The 27,485-nt window shown below is 45.0% G+C and overlaps 1 protein-coding gene across 13 annotated transcripts in view; it reads left to right on the top strand.

The window, feature by feature from the left end:
* NRXN3 (neurexin 3) overlaps positions 1-27,485 on the top strand; it is a 1,902,419-nt gene that overhangs the window by 869,847 nt on the left and 1,005,087 nt on the right. For all 13 annotated transcript variants that reach the window (XM_030884921.2, XM_045287970.1, XM_045287968.1 and 10 more), the window contains one exon: positions 20,390-20,509. In XM_030884921.2, coding sequence (XP_030740781.1) covers positions 20,390-20,509 — 120 coding nt within the window. The remainder of the gene's footprint in view (positions 1-20,389; positions 20,510-27,485) is intronic.

Below are 27,485 nucleotides of genomic sequence, written 5' to 3'. Positions count from 1 at the left end.
CTCACCACCCAGACACGCACCTTTTGAGTTTAACCCATTCCCTTGTTCTGTTTGAAGGGCCGCCTCTCGAATGACTCTTTGGTGTAGTTGGTGTCCGATGCCTTTGAGTGTGTTCCAACTCATAGCGCCCTCATGCATATCAGAATGAAGCCCTCCCTGGCCCTTGCCCAGCCTCACAGCTGTTCCTGTGCTTGAGCCCATTGTTCAGACACCATGTCAGTCCACCTTGAGTGATGACCCCCTCCTTCATGCTGTCCCTCTGCTTTCCCAAGCATGATGTCTTTTACCAGGGACTGATCTCTCCTGATAACAATCCCAAAGTACACGAGGCAAACTTTTACCATTCTTTGCTCCACGCAGCACCCTGGTCATTCTGTTTCCAAGACAGATTTGTTTGTGATTTTGGAAGATCATGGTACTTTCAATATGCTTTACCAGCGCCATAAGTCAAAAGCATTGGCTCTTCTTCCGTCTTCCATATTCAGTGTCCAACTTTCACATGCATCTGAGACAACAGAACACACCCTGGCTTGGGTCAGGTACACCTTGGTTCTCAAATGAACACACTTATATTTCAAACTTTGTAGGGGTCTTGTGCATCAGATTTGCCCAGTGCCATGGGTATTGATTTATCCAGTGCATTGATTGTGGATCCAAGCAAGCCAAAATTCTTGACTACTTTGATTTTTTTCTTCATTTATCATGATATTACCTATTAGTCTACTTGTGAGCAATGTGGACTTCTTTATACTGAGTAACAGTCCATACTGACGGCTGCAAACCTTGAAAGTCATCAACAGTATTTGAAGTCCTCCTCACTTTCAGCAAGCAAACTTGTGGCATCCTGGTATTGAAGGTTATTAGTAAGCCTTTTTTCAATCCGAATGGCACATTCTTCTTCGCAAATCAGCTCCTCTGATTTGTGCTCTGCATACAGATTGAATAACTATGGTGAGAGGCTACAACGCTGACACACACCTTTGCCGATTTTAAACCATGCAGTGTCCCCTTGTTCTGTTCATACAACCGCCTTTTGATTCATGTTACAAGTTCCATATGAACACAGTAAAAACCAAAAAAACAAAATCACTGCCACTGAGTCAATGCTGACTCACAGTGACTCCCCTGGGGATTTCCAAGATTGTAAATGTTTACGGGAATAGAAAGTGCAGTCTTTCTTCTGAAGGGCTAGTGGTGGATTCAAACTGCTAACCATGCAGATTGCAGCCCAACTTGTAATCTCTAAGGTACCAGAGCTCCTTGAGCACAATGAAGTGTTCTAGAATTCCCATTCTTCCCAATGCTATCCATTTTATTATGACCCACAACCTTGAATGCCTTTGCATAGTCAGTAAAACACAAGTGAACATCTCTCTGATCCTCTCTGATATGGACCTGCTAGTGGGTTTTAATCAACAACCTATTGGTTCACAGCCAAGTGACCAATCACCTTGCCACATGGCTCCTTCAAATACAAGATAGCAGCAATGATTTTGTGTCTTATCATTCTTACAAGTCGCCTGTAGCCCTCCACTCCAGCACTCGAATGCCATTTCTGGGAATAATGTCCAGTGCCCGCTGAAATGGACAGGATCTTTTTTTAAAGTTCCATGCATTCCCAAAGACATTAGCAAGACAGTTTAGAGTGGAGACATAAGTTGAAGTCTTAGGGCCTCAGTAAAAGCCTGCTTCTGGGCTACAGAGTAGAACTGTGAGGTCGCGGTCTAGTCACAGTAGCCCCATATTGGATTGGAGGCAATAGTCATCCTATTAGATAGTGTGATAAAAAACTGCTATCACATCATGTACTCTGCAACTCGCTGTAGGGGGTGGTCAAAGAGATTTGGGAATGGGAAGGTCACTATGAAATTTGTGCCTTGCGTTATGACTGGCCAGAAAAAAAGACCATTGAGGGGAAGCATGCCAGGCTTTGAAAGAACAGCTCGAAGCGACCCAGGCATTTCTCCTAAGGTCACTACTGGTGACAAGACATGGTGAGATTCTTACCAACCTGAAAGCAAACATCATTCAAGCCAGTGGAGGATGCCATCGTCACCTCGCCCAGAAAAAGCTTGTCAAATGAAATCAAAGATCAATGCCACGCTCTTGTGTTGTTTTGACGTGAGGGGATAGAGCATTTGGAGTTTGTTCCACCAGGTGAGACTGTTAATCAAGCTTTCTATTTAGAGGTCCTGGAAAGATTGTGTAACAGTGTGTGACAAAAAAGACCTGATCTCTGGCAGACAGGGGACTGATTTTGCCACCAAGACAATGCACCTGCGCACACAGCCAGCTCAGTGTGCCAGTTTGTTTTTGTTTTTTGGCAAAAACAGCATGTCTCTCTTGCCCCATGTACACGACTCACCTGACCTCATTCCATGCTATTTATTTTTGTTTCTGTGATTGAAGAGGGACATGAAAAGACAGCAATTTGAGGAAATAGAAAAAGTGAAGAAAAAAACGATGGAGGTGCTGTCAGCCATCCAAATAGATGAGTTTGAAAAATGTTTCCAAGAATGGAATCGCAGATTTAACAAGTGTATTAAGTGTAATGGAGAGTACTTTGAAGGTAATTAGTTTTTTTGTTAAAAAAAATTATATATATAGCTTTGGGGGGAAAAAATCCATGGTGGGGGGGGCGGTGCCCCCTCATAGACATAGAAGGAGAGGTTTATGTACTGAGAAGGAATATAACAGTTCATTTATCCACACAACAGTACAGAGGCCTCAGTTCTCTGTTAATATACTGAAGTTCATATACTGGACAGTTAATATACTGCAAAGTTAATGTACTGAAATGTCCTTCAACTCTGCTCCAGGGTCAAGGAAGCAGACAAGCAGACAGAGGATCTGCCCTCAGGAAAGGCAAGCAGAATTGGCCTTTTGGCAGCACATGGCAGGGTGGGGCAGCAATAGCCAGTAGTAAAGGACTTATTGAAGCAGGTCCCAATAGAGTCTCATGCTCCAAGGGTTGGCTCAGCCCACAGGTAGTACAGAACATGAGGCAAAGGACTAGCTCAAGCAGCAGCAAGCTGGTCCAATCACTAGGGAGAAAAGAGGCTGGATTCACAAAGCCATTCATCTCTGTCTCCCTCCAATCAAGATGTGACCTGCTCAAACTCCTCCCACATGTTCCTAAGGAATCCTAGTTGGCACAATGAACCTAACTGTCACATATGCAATCCTTATAATTTCTCCTGTTGTCCCAGTGTTGCAGCCACTGTGTCAATCCATCTCCTTCAGGACCCTTCCACTTTACCCAGCATGATGTCCTTCTCCAGGGACTGGTCTCTCCTGCAACATGTCCAAAATATGCGAGACAAATTCTTGCCTTCAAAGGATGCAGAGTCTTGCATCCCTGCCTCCAAGGAGCACTCCTACTGTACTTCTTCCTAGACAGACTGGTTTGTCCTTTTAGCACCCCTGGTACTTTCGATATTCTCTACTAGAACCCCAATTCAAATGCATCAATTCTTCTCTGATCTTTATTCACTGTCCAACTTTCACATGCATATGAGGCAATGGAAAATGCTAGTTTTCAAAGTAACATCCTTGCTTTTCCACACTTTTAAGCGGTCTTATGAAGTAGATTTATCTAGTGCAATGCATTTACTCTCTTGACTGATGCTTCAATAAATATTGGTGGTGGATCCAAGCATTCAATGTCAAACTTGTCTCTATTTATCATGATGTTACCAATTGACCCAGTGTTGAGGATTTGCATCTTCTTTACATTGAGTTGTAATCTGTACTGAGGGCTGCAATTCTTCATCAGCAAGTGCTCCGAGTTTGCTTCACTTTTAGCAAGCAGAGTTGTGCATCTATATATTGCAGACTGATAAGTCTTCCTCCTATCGTGATGCCCCATTCTTCTTCACAAATCCAGCTTCTCTGTTATTTGCTCAACATAAAGATTGAACAACTACGGTGAGAGGGTATGTAAACCTTCCCTGAGTTAAAGCCATGCAGTATTGCCTGATTCTTTTCACACAGCTGCCTTTTGGTCCATGTGCAAATTCCACATGGGCAAAACAAAGTGTTGTGGAATTCCCATTCTTCTCAATGCTATATATAGTTTGTTATGATCCACACATTTGAATGCCTTTACGGAGTCAGCAAAAAACAAGTAAACATCTTTCAGATATTTTCTGCTTTCAGCCAAGATCCATCTGACACCAACAGTACTATCCTTGGTCCACATCCTCTCTGCATCCAGCCTGCTTTCTGCCAGTGTGCAAACGCAACCATTGTTGGATGATCTTTACTAGCATTGTATTTACATGTGATTTTCATAATACTGTTCTAATAGTTGGACATTCTATTTCATGACCTTTTTTGGATATGGATAAAATCATGAATCTACTGTAGTAGTTGGCCAAGTGGCTGTCTAAATGTCCTGGCATACACACGGGAGTGCTCCCAGGGTTTCTATCAGCTTGTTTAAATATTGCTTTTAGTATTCTGTCAATTCCTGGAGCCTTGTTGTGGCTTAATGCTTTCAATGTAGCTTCAACTTCCTCCTTTAGTACCATTGGTTCTTGCTCATATTCTACCTCCTCAAATGGTGGAATGTCAACTAGGTTTTTTTGGCACAGTGACTGTATTTTTTCCATCTTCTTTTGATGCTCCCTGCATCCTTCAGTATTTTGCCCATTGAATCTCTCAATATTGCAATGCAAGGCGTGAATATTTTCTTTAGTGTTTTCACTTTAAGATATGCTGAGATGGTCTTCCCTTCTGGTTTCTTGACGCTAGGTCTTTGCACGTTTCACTCTATTTCACTGTGTTTTCTTGACTTGCCATTTGAGGTTTTCTGCTCAGTTGTTTGACTCCACCGTTTCTTCCATTGGCTTGAGCTACTCTATGACTCAGTGCAAGCTTCAGACTCTTTTGATATCTACACTTAGTTTTTCTTTCTTTCCTGTCTTTTTAATGACCTTTTGCGTCCTTCAAACACGATGCTTTTTATATCCTCTCAGAGCTCATCAAGTCTTCTGCCATAAGTGGTCAGTACAGCAAATTTGGATTTGGGATGCTTTTGCAATTCAGGTGGCATACACTGAAGGTCACATTTTGACTCTCATGGACATGTTTCAATTTTCTGTAGCTTCAACCTGAACTTGCATATGAGCAATTGGTGGTATGTTCCACATTCAGCCCTGGCTTGTTTTTAGTTGTTGATATTTAACTTCTCCACCATCGATTCCCACAGATGTAGCTCATTTGATTTCTGTGTTGTTAGTCTTGCAAAATTCTGTCGTGTGATTTCCCACTTCATTTCTACCACTAAGACCATATTTTCCAATTACTGTTCCTTCCTCTTTGTTTCCGACTTCTGCATTCCAGTCACCAAGAATTATCAATGCCATTTGATGGCATGTTTGATCCATTTCAGACTGAAGACATCAGTAGTAGTTTTCAGTTCCTTCATCACTTGCTTTAGTGGTTGCTGCATAAATTTGAAAAATATTTGTATTGATTGGATTTCCATGAATTTGAATACATGTAGTCCTATCACAGACAGACAGCTTTGTGCTTCAGTATAGGTCTTGATATGTCCCCTTTGAGGTGGAGTGCAAGGTCATTGCTCTTGAGTATGTCATTCCAAGCATAGCTAACCGTATGATTTCCTGATTCATCATGTACAGGTTAGACAGATGGAATAACCAGGGGCAACATGTTGGCATTGGAATATTATACTGAAACCTGTCAGAGCAGTACTCGACAGGGATGCCTTATTTTTCTGAGTCTCAAAAGTTCTACCTTTGTCCAGGTCAGCGTTTCTGAGCATATGGGTTGCAACCCTCTTGGGTGTCGAATGACCCTTTCACAGGGGTCGCCTAATGCATCCTGCATATAAGATATTTACATTACAATTCAAAACAGTAGCAAACTTGCAGTTATGAAGTAGCAACAAAAATAATGTGATGGTTGGGGGTCACCACAGCATGAGGAACTGTATGAAAGGGTCACGGCATCGGGAAGGTTGAGAACCACTGGTCTAGGTGCTCCCTTACTGCTTTTCTATTGCTTATTTTCAGCAGGAAATATTTAAAGCATGCCAGGACTTCTGGGGAATCACAGGGTGAGGGAATAAAGAGCAAGGGCAGGGTGCGTTTCCCTCTGATTTCTGTCTGGGTTGGCAAGCAGTGGGATTAATACAGAGAAAGAATGGGACACGTGTTTGGACTTCAGACATGGCAAACCCAGCCCTGGTGGTGTAGTGGGTTAGGTGCTGAGCTGCTATGTAGACATGGCAAATTTGGGGCACAGTGTGAATGTGTCCTAGTGTAAGGAAGTCTGCTACAGCTCTTGACTTAATTTCCTCTGCAATGCAGAGTAAGGGTTTCAAGAACTGTTCTTCTTACTCTGGATGCAAACCAAACTGGATGCTGTTAGCTGGTGGCATGGCAATCTCTTGCTCCTTGGCATGAGATAATGTGAATGGCTGATGTTTTTCAGAAGTAGACCACCAGTCCTTTCTTCCAATGTGCCTCTGGTTGGGCTGTAACCTGCAGCCTTTCTGTAAGCAGCTGACTGTGTGAATGTTTTGCACCACTTAGGGATAGTTGCCAAAATCCCAGGTTTATAAGCTCTCGCAGAATCCATAGTCCCTTGCAAAGAGCACTAGACTGAGAGTCATATTGGACTTTATTTATCAGGCTTAGGAAATTCCTTCCACTAGGTAGAGAGCCACAGAATCTACTTCATAAAAAGAAGAATTGTTCTCCAATTTCCCAGCGCATGGTCTGGGGATCATCTGCCTGAGGGATTGAGAAACAAAAACAGCTCTCTGACCATGGAGCAGAAGCCTCCTCAGAGTTTACCCCCAGCACCATGCTGGATCTTATCTGAATGCTGTTTCACAGCTTCCACCCCTCCTCTTCTGAATTAGAAACACTAAAATGGAGCCCGGGAATCTGAATTCCTAACCCTACCCATAGGAATTTTAGATGCGAGAACCGCTGGTTCACATGAGCCTTTAATGGCTCAGAAGAAAGACAGCTGGCTAAAATAACAGGGCTGTTCCATTATTATAGACACTCGTCCCTGGGAGAGTTGTGCCACTCACCAACTAGAGCTCGTAAGCGGAGAGGCTTCTCCCATTAAAGTGGGGCAAAAACAGACTCTTCAAGATGCGTGCTTCCAACACGTGTGTTTGCTCTATGTTCTGCGAGCATTTGAAAGACAAAAATCTTAAGAGTTTTATTTTTCCAGTAGGAAGATTTGTCTCTGAGCAATTTGACAAACATGCAGGCTTCTTTTCATCTGTTGTTCCCCCCAGTCATTTTATCTGTAGCTGTCTCTTTTCTCCCAATTTATGTTGCCTTATTTTCTCCTTTGCCTCCCTTCCTTTTCTCTCCACCCCAAAATTGCAGGTATATCCGTGGTATACATTGATGTAATGCTTTTATATTTATATCCTGTAGATAATAGACCATTTCATTGCAAGGGTTATTCTTTGAATCTCTTAGCTGGGGTCTTCCTCAGCTAATATATAGCATCGTGTTGCTATTTAGAGCAAAGCAGAACCAAGCTGCCTTCGTTTCCTCAAGTGTCAAAGTGAGGGGATTACGAGGAACTGTGTGTCAGTTGGGAGAAAGATGGGGCTTTCTACTCCCTGAAAGAGGCGCAGTCTTGGACCCCCACAGGGACAGTTCTACACTGTCTCATAGGTCTGCTCCGAGCTGGCATCGACTGGATGGTGGTGAGTTTGCTTTGGTGCATCAGTAATATGTATAATAATAGAATTTCCTTAACAAACAGAGCACGGGCCATTTCCTATCATTTTACTTTTGTGCCAATAGCCTATGTGAAGATTTAGTTCTGAATTTTTTCCCCAGGAAACAAACGCCCATTTGTCTTTAGATAGAACTAGAGCTTCTTGTGTACATCAAACTGCAACGTAACGAAAAATGCTACTAGAAATGAACCTTTCCTTTTTTAGATTATTGGGAAGTAGATGTTAATAAACAATGTCGTTTACATGCAAATGCTTGTCTAACACGTGCTCCAGAAGGGGAGGCAATCTCCTACAGTCCTACCCAATGGGACTGAAAGTTGCAGGTCAGGTTCGTCCCTCGGTCAGCTTAGATTGCGTTATGCTGCAGAAACAAATGCTTCCCTGCAGAGAGCAGAGCTCCCTGTCCCTCCCACCCGAGTGTCCATCGAGCTTCTGCCACAGCTCCGCTCCGCCTTTTTCCTTTCAAAGCCCTGGCTGAAGAAGTACTCCCAATCTGCCACAGTCTGCATTTGCAGCAAAGAGACGAGAGCTATCAGCTCTTATGATGGCTCTTAAATCCCAAGTACCTAAGCTTCTCCTCACGTTTCCCTGGGCTGTGAAGCAAGTCACACAGAACCACCTGATAGATTCCGGTTAGAAGCTATCCTCCTCCAGAAAGGGTGTCCCTGTGAGGGAGAGGCTAGTAGGATTGTACAAATAGTGCAATCAACCAGCACTGCTTATGGAGTTGAGGTATTAGACCAGTAGGTGGCTGCAGGTCAATCAAAAGTACAATCGACATGTTACCCATTCGGGTCATTGTAGGAGCTGATGCAATCATAGGGCTTCCTGGGGCACAAACCCGTGGCTCCCTTGACTGACAACCAAATGGGAGAATGTTCACATCTACCCAGAAGTGCCTTGGTCCTGGCGATCTATAACATAATCAGCCACTGAAAACCACCACAGTACAGTTCTGCTCTGACACACATGGGTCTACGTGATCTGGAGTGAACTTGATAGCAATTGGTTTTATTGCAAATATGAGCAGAAGAAATGCATTCACTCACCCTTCCACTTGATTCAAGTGCCCACTGCTGAAATGAAGGTCTTGACCTCTCTCTTACCTGAATGCTACTTATGAAAGATGAGGAGAAAAGGGGGGAGGTTATGACTCAGATTTCCAGACTGGCCAGTGCCCCACAGCAGGACACCCAGTGCATGCCTCTGTAGCCACTTTCTCACACAGTTGCTTTTTATTGGTTCATCACCCATAGACAAGGAGCTCCTGGGCAAGAGTGTGCCTCTTTCATTTCGGCACCATCAGAACCGTTCATCCTACCTGTAGAGCAAGTCTTGCCTCTTAGATTAAGCTTGTCTGGCTTTATGTAACCAAGAAGTCAGATGCCTGCACCCTTTTCAGCAGGCACCCTTTATGTTTGGTTGGTGACCGACGGTGAGTTAATGAGGAATATAGCGTGGGTAGATATAGCCAGGCTGTACCCTAACAGTCTCACAGAGGGACAAGCACAGCACATGACAGCTGTGCTCAAGATGGTAGCTGATCGGTGTGCTTTAGCTGCATTAGGAGCCGTTGCATTGAAGCCTCATGTAAGGAGAGACAACTATTTCAGAATGAAAATACTCTTCATTTATTCCTGTTGGTACTCTGATTTTGTTTTTCTAGCTATGTGCTTCCCTTGCACAAATTTAGTGGCATGCACAGAATATTGCTGAGGAGACGTTTCTTGGGAACGACATTACTGTTTGAGGAGGGAGATTGATTATCATCTTGTGGACCCGGGATCAGAACAGAATGATGGTTCTACTAATCCAGACACCGCACTCCTCCCAGATGCTAAGAGGATAAAGGAGTCCAACCGGGTGATAAGACCATTCTGTGTGTCAGCTATTTTTGTCCCCAGTGGGTGATCAGCTAAAGCCGGGAAGCTCATGAGCCCACACAGGCTTTGAATCATGATCCCAAGGACATTTGTTGCAAATCTCACTTCTTTCTCATCCTTACCTGAGGTTTGGGACTTTCCCTGATGAGAAGGGGATGTTGCAATTTACAGGGAGATGTGGGAATGCCATTTTCTCAGAATTCCTTGTCTTGGGACACTTAAAAACTCAATACTTACATTTTTATATCTAAAACAGAGCCCATGTCTTATTTAGAAACACAGCTCCTGAAAGTACTTGGAGTATGAAGGCCACCTATTGTTGCTTAGTTTTGAAAGGATTCCTGAGATTTAGGCCTAATATGGTCTCATCTTCTTATAAACTCTCCACAGTTCACAGTAACCTGAGTCACTGATTTTGATGGTGATGCGGGTTAGGCACTAGGCTGCTCACCATAAAATTGAGTATTCAGGCCCACCATCCCTGCCTAGCAAGAAAGATGAGGCTTTCGGCTCCCCATAAAACCTTGCAGTCTCAGAAAACATGTAGAGGGTGGCTATTCATTGGAATCTAACTAACCGTGGAGTTATTTTGGTTTGGGACCTTACAGTGTAGTGGTACACTTGGGGCATATGCCTGTCAAATGACAAAGTGATGTACAGAGGTTATCTTAGCTTGAGTCTCCTCGGAAGCAGAGCCTAAGACCAGGATTCTGGTCAGGTGGTTTGGGGGACAAGTGATCTCCAAAAGCGAAGGATCAGGGAGAACAGGCAGTGATGGAGGGGATACCAAGTTGAGTGTCCATTGTCAAGGTTCCGCCTGGGACCATTGTGGAAGTGGGGCGTATAGAAGGCTATGTAGTCAGTACCTCTTAGAAGGTTCTCCTAAAGGGCAGAAAGTGGGCACATTTAGTTCAATCCTTAGTTCAATCCCATTGTTTGGCAGTTTCCTCTGAGGTATTGTCATCTGTCCCCTCCTCCCACCATAGGGTTGCACTTTCCTTCTGCAGAAAGAGAAGGTCCAAGGGTTGACCCAGCCTGAGGTGGTGGCTTCTGGGCGGTGCCTGAGCTCAGGAGTGGAAAGCCCCCGGTCTTTCTCCAGAGGAGCAGTGGGTGGTTTGAACTGCTGACCTTGCAGTTAGCAACCCAGTTTATAACCACTACCCCAATGGAGGTGATAGATCCAAATGGAGGTAATAGATCCAAAAATTATTGGCCATTTTTAATCAAATGAAAGTACAGCTGAATCATGGGCAAGGTGAACCCTTTCAGGTGGGAGAGTCTAGGATGTCCAGGGGGGTGGATGAAATCAGAACAAGTTCTGAGTCTCTGAAAGAAAAGCAAATAGGAAATATGGACGAGTTCTGCCCACCTTAAGCCATACCTTAAGCAAAGTATTAATGATTAGCACTAACTAACTAGACTTTTCCATTTTAACTAGATGCATGGACATGTGTGTCGTGTGTAAGGAACTCTGCTTTTAGGAGAAAAGGAAATTCACAAGGTTGTTGACTTAAAATGGAAGTTAATTGGTGGTGGGAGACAGTCTCGAGGCATATCCTGCAGGGGCTTTTCTTTATTGGGTCTCTCTAGCTTCAAAATCTTTGTCCTCCGTGCTAAGCAATAAGATTGGATAATCAGAAAGAACCCGAGGCATATCTTAAATCATTAAAGGAAAGCTAATTTGTATTAATTACACGGTGACATAGGTGGAGAAAGTAGTCTTATGTTTTAGAAAGTTTTTTGTTCTTTTTTTTTTTAAGCAAAAGCAGAATCAATACCCATAAAAGGGCTTCTACTGCTTAACCTTGAGCAAATTGCCCTTATCTCTTGAAAAATGGTTTCCTGGAGAGAGATTATCACGCAAAATCACAAGACTGGCCTCAGCTCACCACTCCTGAGCAATGCCGGAAATTTACGACTTAAGGTAGAGATTTGGCAGTAAATTGGGGACAACGTTCCTTCTCATCTTTTGTGTAATCTTTTGTTCCTTGAAGACATGTCTGCCCCAGATTTATTCCATTTCAAAATTGAGGTGCTCCATTCTTCTTGCCCAGATGCCCAGGCTCACTTACACTGTGATCACAATTTAGAGGTCCCTTTAAAGGGGCGGCTGGTGTGGGCTTTGATGTGTGAGGGGCACTCCCCATTTCAACCCTCAGGCAGCACGATGGAGCCCATCCAGGAATGGGAAGGGAAGACAGAAGAGTGGAAAGAAGGGCGAGAGAAAGGAAGGAGTGGAGGGAGAGAGCGAGGGAGGAAGAATGGGAGACAGGAGAGAGAGGGGCAGAGAAAAGATAGGGGAATGAACTCAGGGAGGGAGGCGGCCCAGGAGGGTGGTGGAAGTAAAGGTGGGAGAGAAAGAGGACAGGAAGTAACGAGGGAGGTAAGAAAGAGGAAAAAAGAAAGACGGTAACCTAACAACCTGGCATCATCTGGTGTCAGCAGTGGCCGAAGATGCAAATTAACGCTGCACCGGCAATCACGGGAGTGATGAACCTTGAGTCACACTTCCCAGCAGAAGAGGAAGCTGCGAGGTGCTGGCCCTGAACGTGGTGACGGGTGCTGTCCAGAAGAGGCGCAAAGAACGGAAGCATTTCCCCTTGTGAATAAATTACTCCTGTCCTAGTTTCTCTAGAAGCTTTCCGTTGTTAGTTCCCGGCGCCTCCATGCACCCAGCTTTAAGGACGCAAAGTAAGAATTCACCATCGATTCCTCTCTGGTCCCCCCCAGTCCCCAAGCCACCGCTCAGCACAATCTCCAGATCCTGTGGACCTCCCCTCTGAAGTATATTCTAAATCTCACTACTTCTGTTTTCATTCCGGCCTCCTTAGTTCAAGATACTTTCAAGAGATGTCTCATATATCTACTGCCTACAACAGATTTCCAGTCTTGCCTGTCATTTCGATTATTGGCCCCCTGTGCAATGTGCCCATAGCAGACAGGCTTCTGCGTGCTCCTTAACTCAGTTCACTCTACGCCTTGACAATGGTACCCTGCTGCACTTAGAACCACATTTGGGGTCTGCATCAGGTAGTCTAGGGCCTCACTGCACCTCGATCCACCCTTAGCTTACTCACCTACGGTTCTCGTTGCTATGTCCTCCTGGCCCTCAGCTCTAGCCAGAATGGGCTTCTGATTGTCCTCCAACATGCCAAACGCCTCCTGACTATGGGTGGTCCCACTACATCAGCTATTTGTGTGCTTAACTTCCTTTCAGAGAAAACTTCCCTGATCACGTCACTGTCTAGTGCCTTCTTCCGACCCGAGTCCTGCCATCACTAGGGAAGACATCTCCGAGAACCCTTCTCGGACGACATTTAAAATGCACATCTCTCTGTCCTCATTCTCCACCACCTTATATTATCTGAGTTCATTTTCTTTGTGGGGCTTTACCCTACCTGAAAATACCTCACACTTTTTATCCTTTTCAATGCCCCAGACCTAGACTGCATGCTCTATAAGGGGAGGGATCTTGTCTGTCTTGTTTATCATCACCCCTGCCCCCCAACATACAACAGGGCCATGCAGGCATGTGGTACATGTCGGTGTGTTCGTCTGGGCTGACTAGAGAAACAAATTCATAGACTCTTATATGTGTATAAGAAGGAGCTTTAAATAAAGAGTATATATTAAGAAAACATCCCAGTCCAGTCCAGATCAAGTCCATAAGTCTGATATTAGCCCATAAGTCTGATACCAGTTTATGAATTCCTCTTCATACTCACACAATATATGCAATGACATTGAATGGAGGAAGATCACAGGCCAGTGGGTGGAAAGTCTTGTGGATCCAGTGGTGGTGGAAGCATCTCAGCACTGGCAGGGATTTTCCACGTGGCTCCTCCAGCTCCAGGGCTCTGGCTCCATCAGCTTAGCTCCATGTGTCTTGTCAACAGGAATGTCTCCCAGGGAGAGTGTGTGTCCAGCCTTCTGGGAGGAAGACAGGAGTTCCCAGAATCCTCAGGTGAAGGCTATGCCCACAAAGAGGCCTCATTGGCTATGACCTGGTTGACAGGCTAAACTCCACCCCTTTACTTAAGTTGAGAGTAGATGATGTGACTGCCACAGTTGGTTACGTATCTGAATGTGTAGTTTCCTTAGACTGCTGTAGGAGTCCAGGTGATGTGGCGAGTGCTTGGACTGTTAACCACAAAGTCTGCAGTTCGAAGCTACCTGCCCCTCTACGGGAGAAAGATGAGGTTTTCTGCTTCTGGAGGATATACACCTTTGGAAACCCAAGAATGGCGGTTCTATTCAGTGCCCTAGATCACTGTGAGTCCTGATGGATGCATCGGCAGTGGGTTTGGGTTTGATTTAATGCACTGACAGAAATTAGTTTCTTTTAAATCCATGGTTCTCAACCTTCCTATACCGTGACCCTTTAATACAGTTCCTCATGTGGTGGTGACCCCCAACCATAAAATTATTTTTGTTGCTACTTCATCACTGTCATTTTGCTACTGTTATGAATCAGGCAACCCCTGTGCGAGGGTCGTTCGACCGACCCCCAAAGGGGTCGCAACCCACAGGTTGAGAACCACTGTTTTAAGTGCTCTGTTGATACCATGGGATAAGCCAGAGGGAAAGGGATGGGTCACCCACAAGGGGACATGCTATCTGTAGCAGGTCAATGGTGTGTTTATTTATGCACGTCTGATAAATGTGCCTACCGGCCAAGTGTTCCTCATGGATTTGCACGGGAAGCAGGGTGCCTGTGCTCACCCTGAGCAGTGGGCTGTTGGTTTGCCTGACACCTTTCCGCGAGACGTCTGAGGAGAAGGCTTCCAGAAGGCTGTCCGCGCCTTTCGCACCTACGGCAGAAAGTGGGGCAGCTCTTCCTGAGGTTTGAGGGCTCCCGTGTGAATGCAATTATCCATGGGAGGCGTTTTGCCAAACTGTCTCTAAAATTAAATGTTTAAAACTTTATTTTTACAATGAAATTAGTGCAGTTTTATTTTTTGGCCAAATAAGTTGATTTAAAAAAAAAAGTCAAAAACTTTCCTGGCTCTCTGTTGGTTTGTAAGCCCCTCTGCAATGATGGTCAGAAAATGAAATGATTCTCTCCGATTTCTCTGTTCCCTTCTTCACAACTTTCATTCTTTTCTTCCCCTCACCTTGCATTTACATGTCTAATCTGTTTTCTTTGGGGAGGAAGACTGACTGTAGAAAGTATATGGTGCTTTGGACTGAGTAAAATGCTTGTAGCTCAGCTAGCCTAACCGATGGTGCTGCTGGAAATTAAGGTAAGTCCCCTTCTTATGTACTTTAATGTACTTTTAAACCTAACACCATCATTTTCAGTATTTATATCTAGTTTGGGTATATAATTACATGCCTTTACCTCCCCTCTCTCTCAAGAGGGTAGATTTCAAATTTGTAAACCTGTTATAGGGTTTGGGACCCTTCTGAAACTTAGCTCCAAGTCACATCTGTGTCCTTGTTCTTTTTGCATGAGTATAAAGACCCTCAGGGACAGCAAAGTGATTTTGGTATAGGTGTTATCCCTTCTCTCCTTCTCCTAAGCAAAAAAACAAAAAAAACAACACCAATCCAAATGCTATCCCCCTGTTTGGGAAGCTGCACTTTTGGATGATGGACGTCACTTGTACTCCCTGTATATGAGCAAAGCCATCTGGCTTGGTTGGTTTGGTCAGGTCTCAGGAATATTTTGTCAAACACTGTTTCTTGGGGGTTTCTCCAGTTTTATGGCTCCTGAGGGGAATGAAAAACGAAAGCAAAAACCTCAAATTGAACGATCTGGCTTAAAAAACAAAAATCAAAACCCTAACCACAATAAAATGATTTAAAATCCAAATTCCACCTTGCGTGGGATAACGCTCCAGTGTTGGCTTTGACCGCACACGCAGATCCCCGGTTCGCTGAAAGGAGAGCAGCCGCTAATGTCTGAGCATCATCTGTCGCCGAGCTATCAGCCATGACTTCTCTCTCCAAGAGCACTTTCCTTCTAACTCCGCATTTGGATTTGATGTGTAGATCTGGCTTCTCAAGGAAATGGAACTCCCATCGGTGACTGTGGGACAAGTTAAGAAAACCAATTCTGAGCAGTGTCCTTCTACCAACGACCTCCTCCTCTGTCCTTGTCCACGGAACCGAGCTGTCTTCTGTGCGAGTCTGACTCTGCAGTGGCCCATGTCTTCTGCGTGGCTGCGTGCTAAATGAGTTTACGCTGAGGCTGGGTCACCCTGGGCATCTGGACTCTCGGTTCATCAATAAGAACTCCTCTTCTATTCGCTTTCCAGAACACCTGATCTGGCATTCGCTTCTTTGTGCCAAAGCATGGGTGTCATTTCCTGGAAAGCCCCTGACCTCCTGGGGTATCAGATCATGTATTAATCTACAACGATGGTCTGAGCTTTGCAACGGAAATCAGACGCTGTTTTGCGAGCGATCTTTATTACTGAAACTGTGAAAGCAAGGAAAATGCATTTCATGCATGCATCGAATAGGCATCCAATTTCTTACCCATTCTCTCCTACCAATCGAATGGAAAGGACTGGAAAAGTGGGGGCTTTTAGGATCCTTTTGTAGTTGTTGCTAAGTTCCCTCCAGTTTTATTTTAAATCTCTCCACTTTCAAGGGGAAAAAATTCCATTCTTCTTCCTACTTGGGGTACTCTTTATGTGGCGTGAAAACATTCTACGTCTTTTGTTAGATTGGTGCCACCAAGGGCTTGTGCTGGAGCCTTTCAGAGAAAACGTTTCTGGATTCGATTCCCTGGCTTGGCAAATCCAACAGCTGAACGCTTCAACTTTCTGCTCAGGTCTGTATCTTTCATCGCTGGGATATGGATTAGATTTGCTCCTTCCCTCCATTTGCCTAGATTTCCAGCTGAGTTTAAACATCTCTCCCCCCATGGTAGGATGCGTTGACCTTTTGGCTTGATTAAAGATAAATGCCATTGACTCTCTCCACTTGTATGAACATGATTCAAAAGCTCACTGAGATGCATTTATTTGCTGCTTAGAAATGAACACTGAGTGGTATTTATTGGCTGACAGTCTGAGGAGATGGGTGGGGTTCTTGAACTTTCAGCATCAGGAGACATGATTAGGGCTGGAGGTATCCCATGTCACTTTGTAGTGGCCGGTGAAGCACATGAGTTCCTTTTGCCCACATCCTTGGTAGCATCGCATCCTAAATTTGGGGATTCATTGGAAAGTGAGATAATTTGATAGAATCGGATGGTGATGGACATTTCAAGGCAGCCTCCAAGGCGAATGGGCTGCGGGCACAGCTGGTTTCCCATGTCGGTGTCTGACACGACCTGGATGTGGTCATGGACAAGTGAGCCGTGTGGGCATTGGTCATTCATTCTCCCACTTATCTTGTTCCTAATCAGAGAAACTTAGCAAAGAGCAAAAAAAAAAAAAAAAATTTTCAGAAGAACCTTATAGGAAATGATTTAAATATCCTGCATTTACAACAGTTCTGCCTATGAAGTCAAGCTCCACTACACTGGGGTTTTTTTTTGGATGTTGTTTACTTCTTTCATTCTTCCTGAAGCATTTGCACATAGAATAAAAAGGGTAAATACACACATACACTCACACACATGTGAAAACAATAAAATCTATATATTTTTCTTTCCTTATAAGAACATCTGCTTTTACTATAAAACGCCCAAAACAAAAAAAACCCTCCCCCAAACCAAATTCACTGCCATTGAGTAGATTCTGACTCTTAGAGACCCTATAGCTCAGGGTAGACCTGTCCCCACTGTGTGTTTCCGAGACTCCAACCCTTTGCCTCAGCTCTCTCCAGTGGAGCTCCTGGTGGTTTCAAATTGCCTGGCCCATAACCACTATGCCACTAGGGCTCCTTGCTACCAAGTACCCTCCAAAGGTGGTCTCCTTTCTCTCAGTGTGCCCCCCCCCCCACTATATTATTGTGTAAACACCCTTTTTATCAGTCTCAGACCTGCATAGAAAGAGATCTCTAAAAGTATCCTCCCTGCCATCAGTCAACTGCACCTCACAGCAGCCCCGTAGGCCAGGGGGAAACGGCCGTGTGGCTTCCAAGACTGTGCATCTCTACAGGAAGAGAACGCCTCATCTTTCTCCCGAGGAGCAGCTCGGCATTTTGAACTGCTGACCTTCGAGTTAGCAGCCTGGCCTGGAACCCACGATGCCACCAGGGCTTCTGCGCAGAAAGAGATAATGATCAAACAGGGCTGGAAAGTGCTGATAAGATTTGTACATTGTAAATAGAAAAGACATGTACATTGTACATCTGTAAGACAGCCATGCTCACAAAAGTAAGGTGGGAGAGAATGAATATACAATGTTCTACCATGAAACGATTGGTTCACAAGATTCATTGATTGCATGACATTATGATCCAATGTAGGGCACTCACAAAATGTAGGACACCGAATATTCAGATGTCTTGTGACATTGCACAGATTGGGGGTATATTCTAACAACAACAACAACAGCAAAATTATTTGCTATATATTTTGACAATTCATTTCTTATTTTCAAGAGAAAATTTCTCTAAACTTGAACTGCCACCACAACAAACACACTAGGAATACTGATGACCTAAAATTTTAAGAAGTGCAGATTAAAATTCAACCAATGAACTTATTGCCAAGAAGAATCCATTGCAAATCATGTGTGTGTCAGAATACACCTGTGCTCCTTAGGGTGTTCATGGGCCTGGCTTTGGGAGGTAGCTAGTCACGTTTCCTTCCCAGGGACCTCTGGGTAGACTCAAACCATCAACCTTTCAGTTAGCAGCTAAACTCATTAACTTGACCATTAGCTCCAGACAGGATCAGACTCTATCAAGGGAACTTGGTTTGTTTCTGAATCTAAAATGATTTAAAAGATCCCTTTCCTTGTGGAACTCCCTCTTCCCTGCCTCCCTCCCCCCACCCAATTATTATAGACAACCCTTCAAAAAAGTTTGTCGAAAATGGAATTGAAAGGAAATGGAGTTTTTCCACATCAATGTTGAAGCCCTCTGAACAATAGCGTCAGTCCTGAGGAGAGGAGGGGGGCCAGAGTATCAGATGAAAGTGAGATCATACAGTTTTCGAAATCACTGAGACACAGTGTGTTAAACTTAACTCATGGTTTCCCAAGAAACACAGACCTATGTGACTGCCATTGAGTCACTTGCGGCTCGTAGCAACCCCATAGGACAGGGGAGACTGCCCCTGTGGGTTTCTGAGGCTGCCAAGCTTTATGGTTGCAGAAAACCTCCTCTTTCTCTGGAAGAGCAGCTGGTGGATTCAAACCGCTGACCTTGTGGTGAGCAGCCCAACACAACTCGCTATGCTACTAGGGCTCCTACAGATCTGGGCAAACCCCCTAAGAGACTCCTTGCCGTAGGGTGGAGGCCAACTCCTGGTGCTGGATTGGACGACCATCAGCGTGGCCCCACCAGCTGCTCTGCAGGAGAAAGGACCTTTGCAACAACATCCTTAAAGATGTACAGCCTCCAACTCCCAGGTGGAGCTCTGCTCTGCCCTGGAGAGTCTGTGTGAGATGAGAGACATAAGCAGTCATCAGTCACTCAACAAGCACTAGTCCATTAGGTCCCAGCCTTTGTGCTTGAGACCAGCATCTGGTCTTCTGGAATGTTTCAGATGTAAAATACCCATGGGTCGGGGTGGGGGAGGGGTGGGTGGGTAGGGGGTAGGGGTTCTGTCCACTTACAAAGCTCCTCAATCTTGCTCAAGTTGTTTTCGTGATCGGCTTTGCCACATGTCAGGTGACTGACCCAGAAAGCTTTCATCAGCACCTTCGTTTAGAGAGGCTTCAGTTATCCATCCGGAGAGGGAGGTTGCTCAGCTCTCTGCTTCGAAACCATCTTCTTTGAACTTCTCGATGTACACAGCAGTTCAGGGATGATGCCTTACAAGCACTCTTGGTACTAGGACGTTTCTTTTTCTTGTCTTCCTAACTAGATTTCCTTGCTCTGATCAGCTGTTTCCCCCTAATACAACTGTGCTCTTCTGCCCCATGCTTTGCAGGGTGAACTTGAACATCGTCTTGAGCACCTAAAGTGTGGGTGCCCGGAAACAGCGATGTTTCTTTTCATTCAGGGGCACCTTTCTATAAAAGAGCCTTTGGATCTTAAGAGGTTCCGTTTGGAATTTGACATTCTTCCCTTTTCTGGACCTGGATCTTTTGGGGGTCCTCCATATTCCCTTCAGGAGCATGATTGATATTGGGGCTTACACCGTGCCCTTCTCAGTGTTGTGGCGATGACTTGTGGTTTCGGTGGTCGTGGTTGATCCGGCCATGGGTTGATGGAAGTGCCATCACAATGAGAGAGCCTACGGTGCTGAGGTCTGTTGTCCTCGGAGTGGTGGACCCTCTCTAAAAGCCACACTGGTGTATGATGCCTAGACGACCAAGCGATTCTCAGAAACCTAGGATGCATTTCCTGTGTTTCTAAGAAATTCATCAGCATAGGAAGTCTTTGGGAAATGAAGTAAAAACTGACTTCTGTTGCTCACGTAGGGCCTTTGGGACATAAAAACCTCGTAACCCTCGACAAAAGGAGGGCACTGCTTTCTTTGATGATTTTGTCTGCAATGGTTTCAGGGAGTCTTCTGGGGAAACTATTGTGTTGGATTAGTGATACCAGGAGGAGCTTTGGGGTGGTGATGATGGTAATGGGTCATTGGGTGCTACTAGGTCATGTGCACCAGTGTGGCTTTAGCAACCCTAAAGCCAAGAGCACGGCTTCTGCAATGGATGCTAACTGTGGCACTTACCACCATCCTCAGGCAAAGGACCCGAGACCCTGTATGCAGGGCAGAAGGTCAATGACAACGAGTGGCACACCGTCCGGGTGGTGCGGAGAGGGAAGAGCCTTAAGTTAACCGTGGACGACGATGTAGCTGAGGGTAAGTACCACGGTGGCCACATCCTCCTCCCCGAGCCCCCTGCTGTTTTCAATGAGGAAAAGGTTTGGTTTGTTTTGCTTTCCCCGAACTTTGCTTTGTTGAAGGGAGCTCCCCGGTCCTATCCTCTGTTGACACACTCAAGCAATGGGAAGAGGGTCTTCCTCTGCACTTCCATGACTCCTTTTCAGAGCATCATATCACTTACCCATCACGCAAATGCAGCGTTCCTGGATTCTGGAGAGCGAGAGAGGAGAATCTCGCATACATAGTGTAACCTGCTTTACACGCCTCTGATTGGTTCCACTTTCCTGGCAAGCTAAGTGTTCATGTTGGCATTTTGGAGAAGAGGGCATGACCCTGAGAGGTGCTGGTGAGTCATAGTTCCACTTCCATGTTTGTGTGACTCCAAAGGCCCAAAGTATTCCACCAAATGGAACTGTGTTCTGAACATCACCCTCCATCATAAGAAGATCACTTACCTTACTCAAACCAACCAAGCACACCTCAACCTCACTGCCGTGCAGTAGACGCCGCTTCAGAGCCATCCGATAGGACGATGCCGCACAGGCCCCAGGGGCTTCTGAGATGGTAACTCTGGACAGGGGTGAAATGCCTCGTTTGCCACCCACGGAGCAGCTGGTGGATCCATGTAACCCACTAAGCCAAGAGGGATCCTTTTACCTTAGAAGAAAAGTAAAATTAAATTGTTCTCTGGGGGAAGGGGGATCTATTTCAATAGGTGATCTACAATGTGCACCCCTTCACACATACACACCAGGACAAACAGAACCCCCAAGCCCCCAACTCTTGTATTTGTCTGCGGGCATTGCGTAATGTCCGAACAGGAACTTAGCTCGATGGAGTGAAGGTAAGCCGAGTAATGCAAATATAGGTCTAAGATCTAGGACAGCAGTTCTCAACCTGTGGGTCGTGACCCCTTTGGGGGGCGTCGAAAGACCCTTATATAGGACTTGCCCTATTCATAACAGTAGTGACACAACAGTTATGAAGTAGCAACGAAAATAATTTTATGGTTGGGGGTCACCAGCACATGAGGAACTGTATTGAAGGGTCATGGCATTAGGAAGGCTGAGAACCACTGACGTGGGACCACCTGAAGTAAAGGTCTGAGCACGGTTACTGCAGAGGAGCCCATGTACACTGATGCCTCTGGGCTCTGCACGGTTTACAGGCCAGGGTGAGGTTATGGGCAGCATGTTCTGCACAGGTGCCACCAGATGGCGACCTCACTCCATTGCCTGCTGCCAGGAGCCCCTTCCAGAGCGTGACCGACAGCCCTGGGCATGCCATCCTGTGCAGTTTCTCCCTCCTTTATCCAACCGTGGACTCAGAGTAATTATAAATTAGGCTTTCTGTTACCACTAGTAATTAAAAAAGCGGGGCTAAACCATGGAATTCCCAAGTCACCCAGTAATTTGGTATTTGAAATTAATGAAGCACTTTCATTTTTAGCCTGGCCCCCTACCTTGCTGCTGATGGAAGCGGGCAGTCTTAAGGATCAAGACATTTGGGAGAAGAAAAGAGCTATTTTGCTTATGAGCTACCACCATGGATTGCTTTTTGCAGTGATAAAGGACTGGGGAGTTTTAATTTTAGTTCACAGAAGTCATAAAATCAAGCAATGAAACTAAAATAACACACAGCCTCCAGGTTACTAAATAGTGTCTCATTGGCTTATAGTAATCCTTGTCATGCTGTTTAAGGCCCCCCAGGGAGCGACATTTTCAGCTCCGTTATAGAAATGATATAAAGAACAGGTCAGAGTTCCAAGAAATCTAAAGCAATGAAAGAAATATTTCTTTACCTGGTGGGTTTCATTTATTATAGCATAATTGTATTCCTGGAAAAGTAGTAAGTTCAGTTGGCAGTTAATAGAGTTGATTGATTGATGGAGCTGGCTTTTCTGTTATCAAGGCTTAATGAAAGCATGCCTCCCTTGGGCTAGGCTTCTCAAAATCTGGACTCACTGTTCCACGGGCCACCCACTCCACCCAGGATTTCTTCCCAGCACTCAAAAGCACACCCCTCTTTTGACAATCTCAGCTCCTATTGACTTCTTCTCACCTGAAAACACAGTGCAGGCAGCCTCTGGTTGCAAAATGTGACTTTCCAAAGTTTTCCCTAGAAAACTCATTCCTTGGGGTAATTAAAAAGCCTGCTAAAATAGCTTTGGGACACGTTCAGTTCCCTAAGGGGAACCCTGGTGGTATAGTGGTTAAGTACTTGATGGCGAGACAAAAGGTCCCTGGTTCAAAGCCACCAGAAACTCAAATAGAGATAAAGGGGGTGGGGGTGGAAAAAGACAACACCCATGATTTGCTCCTGTAAGTTCAGCCTAGGAAACTTGATAAGGGAGCTCTACTCTGTCCCATAGGGTCCCTACAAGCTAGCATGCTCTCAATGGCACGCAACAGATTTTATAAAATGAACTTGACTCCTTCATTGCAAGACTTAGTAGGAGTCTGATTATGCTAATAATCATGGAAGGTCACATTCCTTCCCGGCCCTGGCTAAGCCTGTCCTATTATTTCTTAGCAGAGCTCAGAGTGTTCTCCTGAGCCTCATGCACAGAAATGACAAGGACTTAATTAATCTCTGGTCCCCAAAGCAAATATCTCAAGGACACTCCCTCCTCAGCCCTTAGAGAGGCCTACCCTCTTTCGGTCCCTCTGCTGATCACTGTGGACCTTACAAAAGAGGGCACACATAGCCCCTCCTTAAAAGAATCTGCCGTCTAACCAGGGAGAGACAAATGAATCAGGAAATACACAAAATGATAGGAGCATTCCAGAGAAATAAAAAGACTGGAGGCCGCATGATTAGTCATAGCTAGGGGCGTTGGAGCACGGGGCACTTTGCTAAACACATTTGATACTTTCATTCCAATTTGAGAGATGAGACACTGGTGTAGAAAAAAAAAGGATGATAGATAACCCTCCCACCCAAGGGAACCCACTTAAGAAGCAGGGGTGTTGGAATGCAACGCAGGGGACCCCCACATTCTGATCCACGGTTCCTGATTGTCTACAGCAGTGGTTCTCAACCTTCCTAATGTCGCAACCCTTTAATACAGTTCCTCATGTTGTGTGGACCCCATATGTGGGCGTATCTGCACGTGGGCGGACCCTCCTGGAGACGGACAGAGGAGCGGTGTCTCGGTTCCTAAGACCATCAGAAGTATGGTCTTAGGCGACCCCTGTGAAAGGGTCGTTCTACCCCCAAAGGGGTCGCAACCCACAAGTTGAGAAGCCCTGGTCTCCAGGAAATGTACGGCTTGAGTTTGGCCCAAAGGATCTGTCCCGTCTGTCCTCCGTAAGGCTCCTCAATTTGCAGGCTGGCCCATCAGCTGCTGGTCAACCCTCCGTGCACTATGAACGTGAGCATTGACCACGGGACTACTGAACACCGTGCTGTGAATTCAGTGGGGTGCCCAGGATGGGAAGACAGTGGGAACCCATCCCAGCACTTCCCTTCCTTCTCGGGGCATCATGTGAGGGGCAAGTCATGCTTGTTCTCCAAGACACTCTCGTGCACATGTTAAGGGATGGGCCTAGGTTCTTGTTGGGCATCTGCCATTTGTCACCTCTGAGAACCTGGATCCTGTTGCTTGCCTTCTCTGAGAGCCTTCACTTCTCAAGCTAGAGCAAGAGTCCTGTCTTCGGGTTTATTGTGATAATGAGGACTCAGCACACTTGGCTTTCCCTCGCCAGCTTTCTCCTGGGATGGGCCTCTTTCTTCCCCAATAGAAAAGCAGTTGCTATGAATATACTTATATATTCATATGTCATGAATAAATTCCTTTCATGGCAAGGAATTTGAAGCTAATGACCAGCATTCAGGGGGATGAGTAAAAACATCCCAATGACTAATGTTGATTAACTGACACTCATTTTTCGGTTGATTGTTTTTTTAATTTTGTTTTTCAATATATTTTTTGAAAGTCTGTTATAGGTTTTTAGTTTTAACTAACTTAGTGCATGCTGTTCCTGGATTCTTTTACAGTACAGAAGTATCATGCAAAACAAAACCAAAAAAAGTATCATGCAGTACTTCTTTTAGAAATGTCATGGATTTCATTAATACGAGGCGAAGATCATTTGTATTCTATTTGGCTTTGCCTCTTCCTTTCCCCAAGCCCTCTCCAGATCACTCAGACGCACTTCAAACCCCAATCCAGCCTGTGGGTTCCTTGGCTCAATGTTCAAATCCAGTCCTGAGCTGCTCTCTCTCACCAAGTCCAGTCTAATTCTATTCCCTGTTGAAGGTTTACAGTTCCACCCTAGATATACTGGATCATAATTTACTTTTTCATAAACTGAAGGTGATTTTTTAATAGATTGTGCTAAAATGTAGGTTTTGATGCCATACAGCTGGAGTGGAAATGCAAATTCTCAGCACAGGATCAAACCAGAAGGAACTGGTTGGAATGAACCCACTGGAAGACTTGATTATTGATGTCTTACTGCCCCCCTCCCCCAGATGTTTGCTTTTTAAAATTCATTCTTGTGAGGATGCTGCCCGAACACCTTAATTGTAAAGGTTTTTAATCACAATTTCTCTGAACTCATAAAAACACAGTTCTCTAAAACGTTACTTAAAAATAATCTAACCTAAATCTTTAGATGCATTTTGATACCTCAGGTTTACCAGGAACCACCCCATTCTTACTTCTTGATTCTCATGACTGATTACTACTATTGTTTTGTTTTTACAGTAAGAGCTTCATGTTTACAAGCTACACTATAGCTCAACTTCTCTGCCCCCTTAGAGTGGCCATAACATACCCTTCCCACCATTCCCCAGCCCAGGCCCGATCCCCACTATTAGCCACCATAGACAAATGGAAATTGGGTATTTGTTCCAGGAACATCGCTCTTTAACGCATGCGTCTTGGGTTATGCTACTTCTCATTTCCATGGCCAGTCTAATTTTCAACACTAAGTAATTTTATGTAGTTATATAATAATATTTTCCAAGTGATTCAACTGTTAGCAGATGTATGTCGCATGCTGATTTGAGTTCTGCTGCGGTTTTATGTTTAAGTTAACCAACACTATTATTTTATTTTGCTTATATTAAGAGAATGATTTGTCCTTATTTGTCAAAACACCAGGCAGAAGCTCATAAAATATAGATCTAATGTTTGTGCTTATGAGTGATTCTTTGAATGAAGACTGAGTTTAGCCCTTTATAAAGTAAAAATAATGCTGGGTATCCCAGAGCCTTGAGTTGACATTGAAGCTTAATGAAATACCCCACCCTTGTTTTGGTGTCCAAGTTCTAAGCCAATTGAGAGGAACAAATGCAAGGCAGATGAAAATTACATAGTATATTGAGTAGTGATAGCGCTCATATAGATATTTTAAAGTGACTAGCATCTACCGAACTTCAGATATACAGAGCACAGCCCACCCAGTCTCACTCGGAATTTGGTAGACACCCTTCACCAAAGCAGGGCTTGTGTCTGTACCCCTAAGCCCTGGACTAGTACTGGAGAGGCAGCGTTTCCTGCATGTAAGCACCATCATTCCGAGAGGAACAGGAAGCCCCAGGAGCTGACCCATATTGCGTTGTGTTGTTTCCTTTGAGCAGATCATCTAAATCATTCCGATCATGCTGCTTGTTTTCTGCTGCAAAGCTTCAAGAGAAGGACCTGGAAAGATGTCAGACACGTCTCGCTTGGGAAATTCCCTTCCTATGGAAGGAGCTAAATAGCAGGGATGTTAGGAAGGTAGAGTTTCTTTCCCCTCTGTGTAACATTAGGACATCGTGTGTTAAAGTTCAATATGGTTCGAAGACACGGATGTGGAAGGAAGGAGCCCACACCAGCCATGCAGAGACAGTTTACGTTGATTTCCTGATTATAATGTCCAGTTGACTTGCCTTCCTTCGTAAGACTGCCTCTCCCCCTTGCTCCCTGACCACTTCAGATAAACCAGGTCCCAGAAAGTCTCCTGCCCCTTGTGTCCTTTGGAGATCGTTCAGAAGCCAGTGTCAGAAACCCACCTAAATACTTTTAGCACAAAATGGAATGCGCTGCCTGTATGTTTTAAAATCTAAGTAGGCTGACTGCATCCAGATTCCCACACTAGACATCATCATAGAGAAACCATTTCTCACCAATTCTTGATTGCCTTGGGTTGGCATTCCCAACTGCAGGCTCAATCCCCCGGGTTACAGAGTGACCCCCCCAAACAGCACAGGGCTTTCTTCCTATGCCTGCAGTCAGCCTGGCTTGAGCATTTCTGCAACCTCTTTGCAGCTGACTAGTCCTGCCTCAGTTTGGGCTGGGTGCTAATCCCATAGTTCACGCGGTGCATCCCTGAGATCAGCAGTTTACACTTTCCCTGGGAACTGGATAGAAAGGCACTCTCTGGGGCTCCAGAATCTACGGGCATGTCAGCGCTGTGCCAGCTGTTTCTTGCAAGCTCTCCAGGCAAGTCTGATGGAAGCAAGAGTTTGTTTTCATCCTTAACCAATTTCTTTGTTCGCTTGGAAGATAAAATATACTTTCCCCTGTGCACTTTACCAAAGGGCAGTGGCTGGGAGAGGGTCAGTCTCATCCACCCAAGCTGTTTTAAAGGTGTAGGACATGGGGATAGGTATTTTATCCTAACAGGCAGCCATTGCTCGGCAGGTAAAATCAATAGCCATTTCACCATGGCACTTGTCCCACAAGTAGTAGACGATGAGTTATTGCAGCCTTTGGTAGTGAATGATTGCAGCTTGTTTGTTTTCTCTTCAAGGGTGAGAACAACAAGATTTTTCTTATAGTATACTTTGGTGCCCAATTGTTTTCCTGAATGGAGAAAACTTATCATTTCATCTTTTGAGGAGTCGTCCAGGGCACTTTGCTTTCTATGACGGGGCAGCTGGGTGGCTCTGTAAGAACATGGGCGAAGGGGGAGACAAGAGCATTTCACTTGGGCTGAGTCGGGTTTCAACACTCCAACTG

Source organism: Echinops telfairi, unplaced genomic scaffold (assembly GCF_000313985.2).
Source record: "Echinops telfairi isolate 266 unplaced genomic scaffold, ASM31398v2 ScPeMD7_18;HRSCAF=68, whole genome shotgun sequence".
Classification (NCBI taxonomy): domain Eukaryota; kingdom Metazoa; phylum Chordata; class Mammalia; order Afrosoricida; family Tenrecidae; genus Echinops; species Echinops telfairi.
The sequence above is the reverse complement of the archived record's forward strand: the minus strand, read 5'-3'. Positions and strand labels throughout refer to the sequence as shown.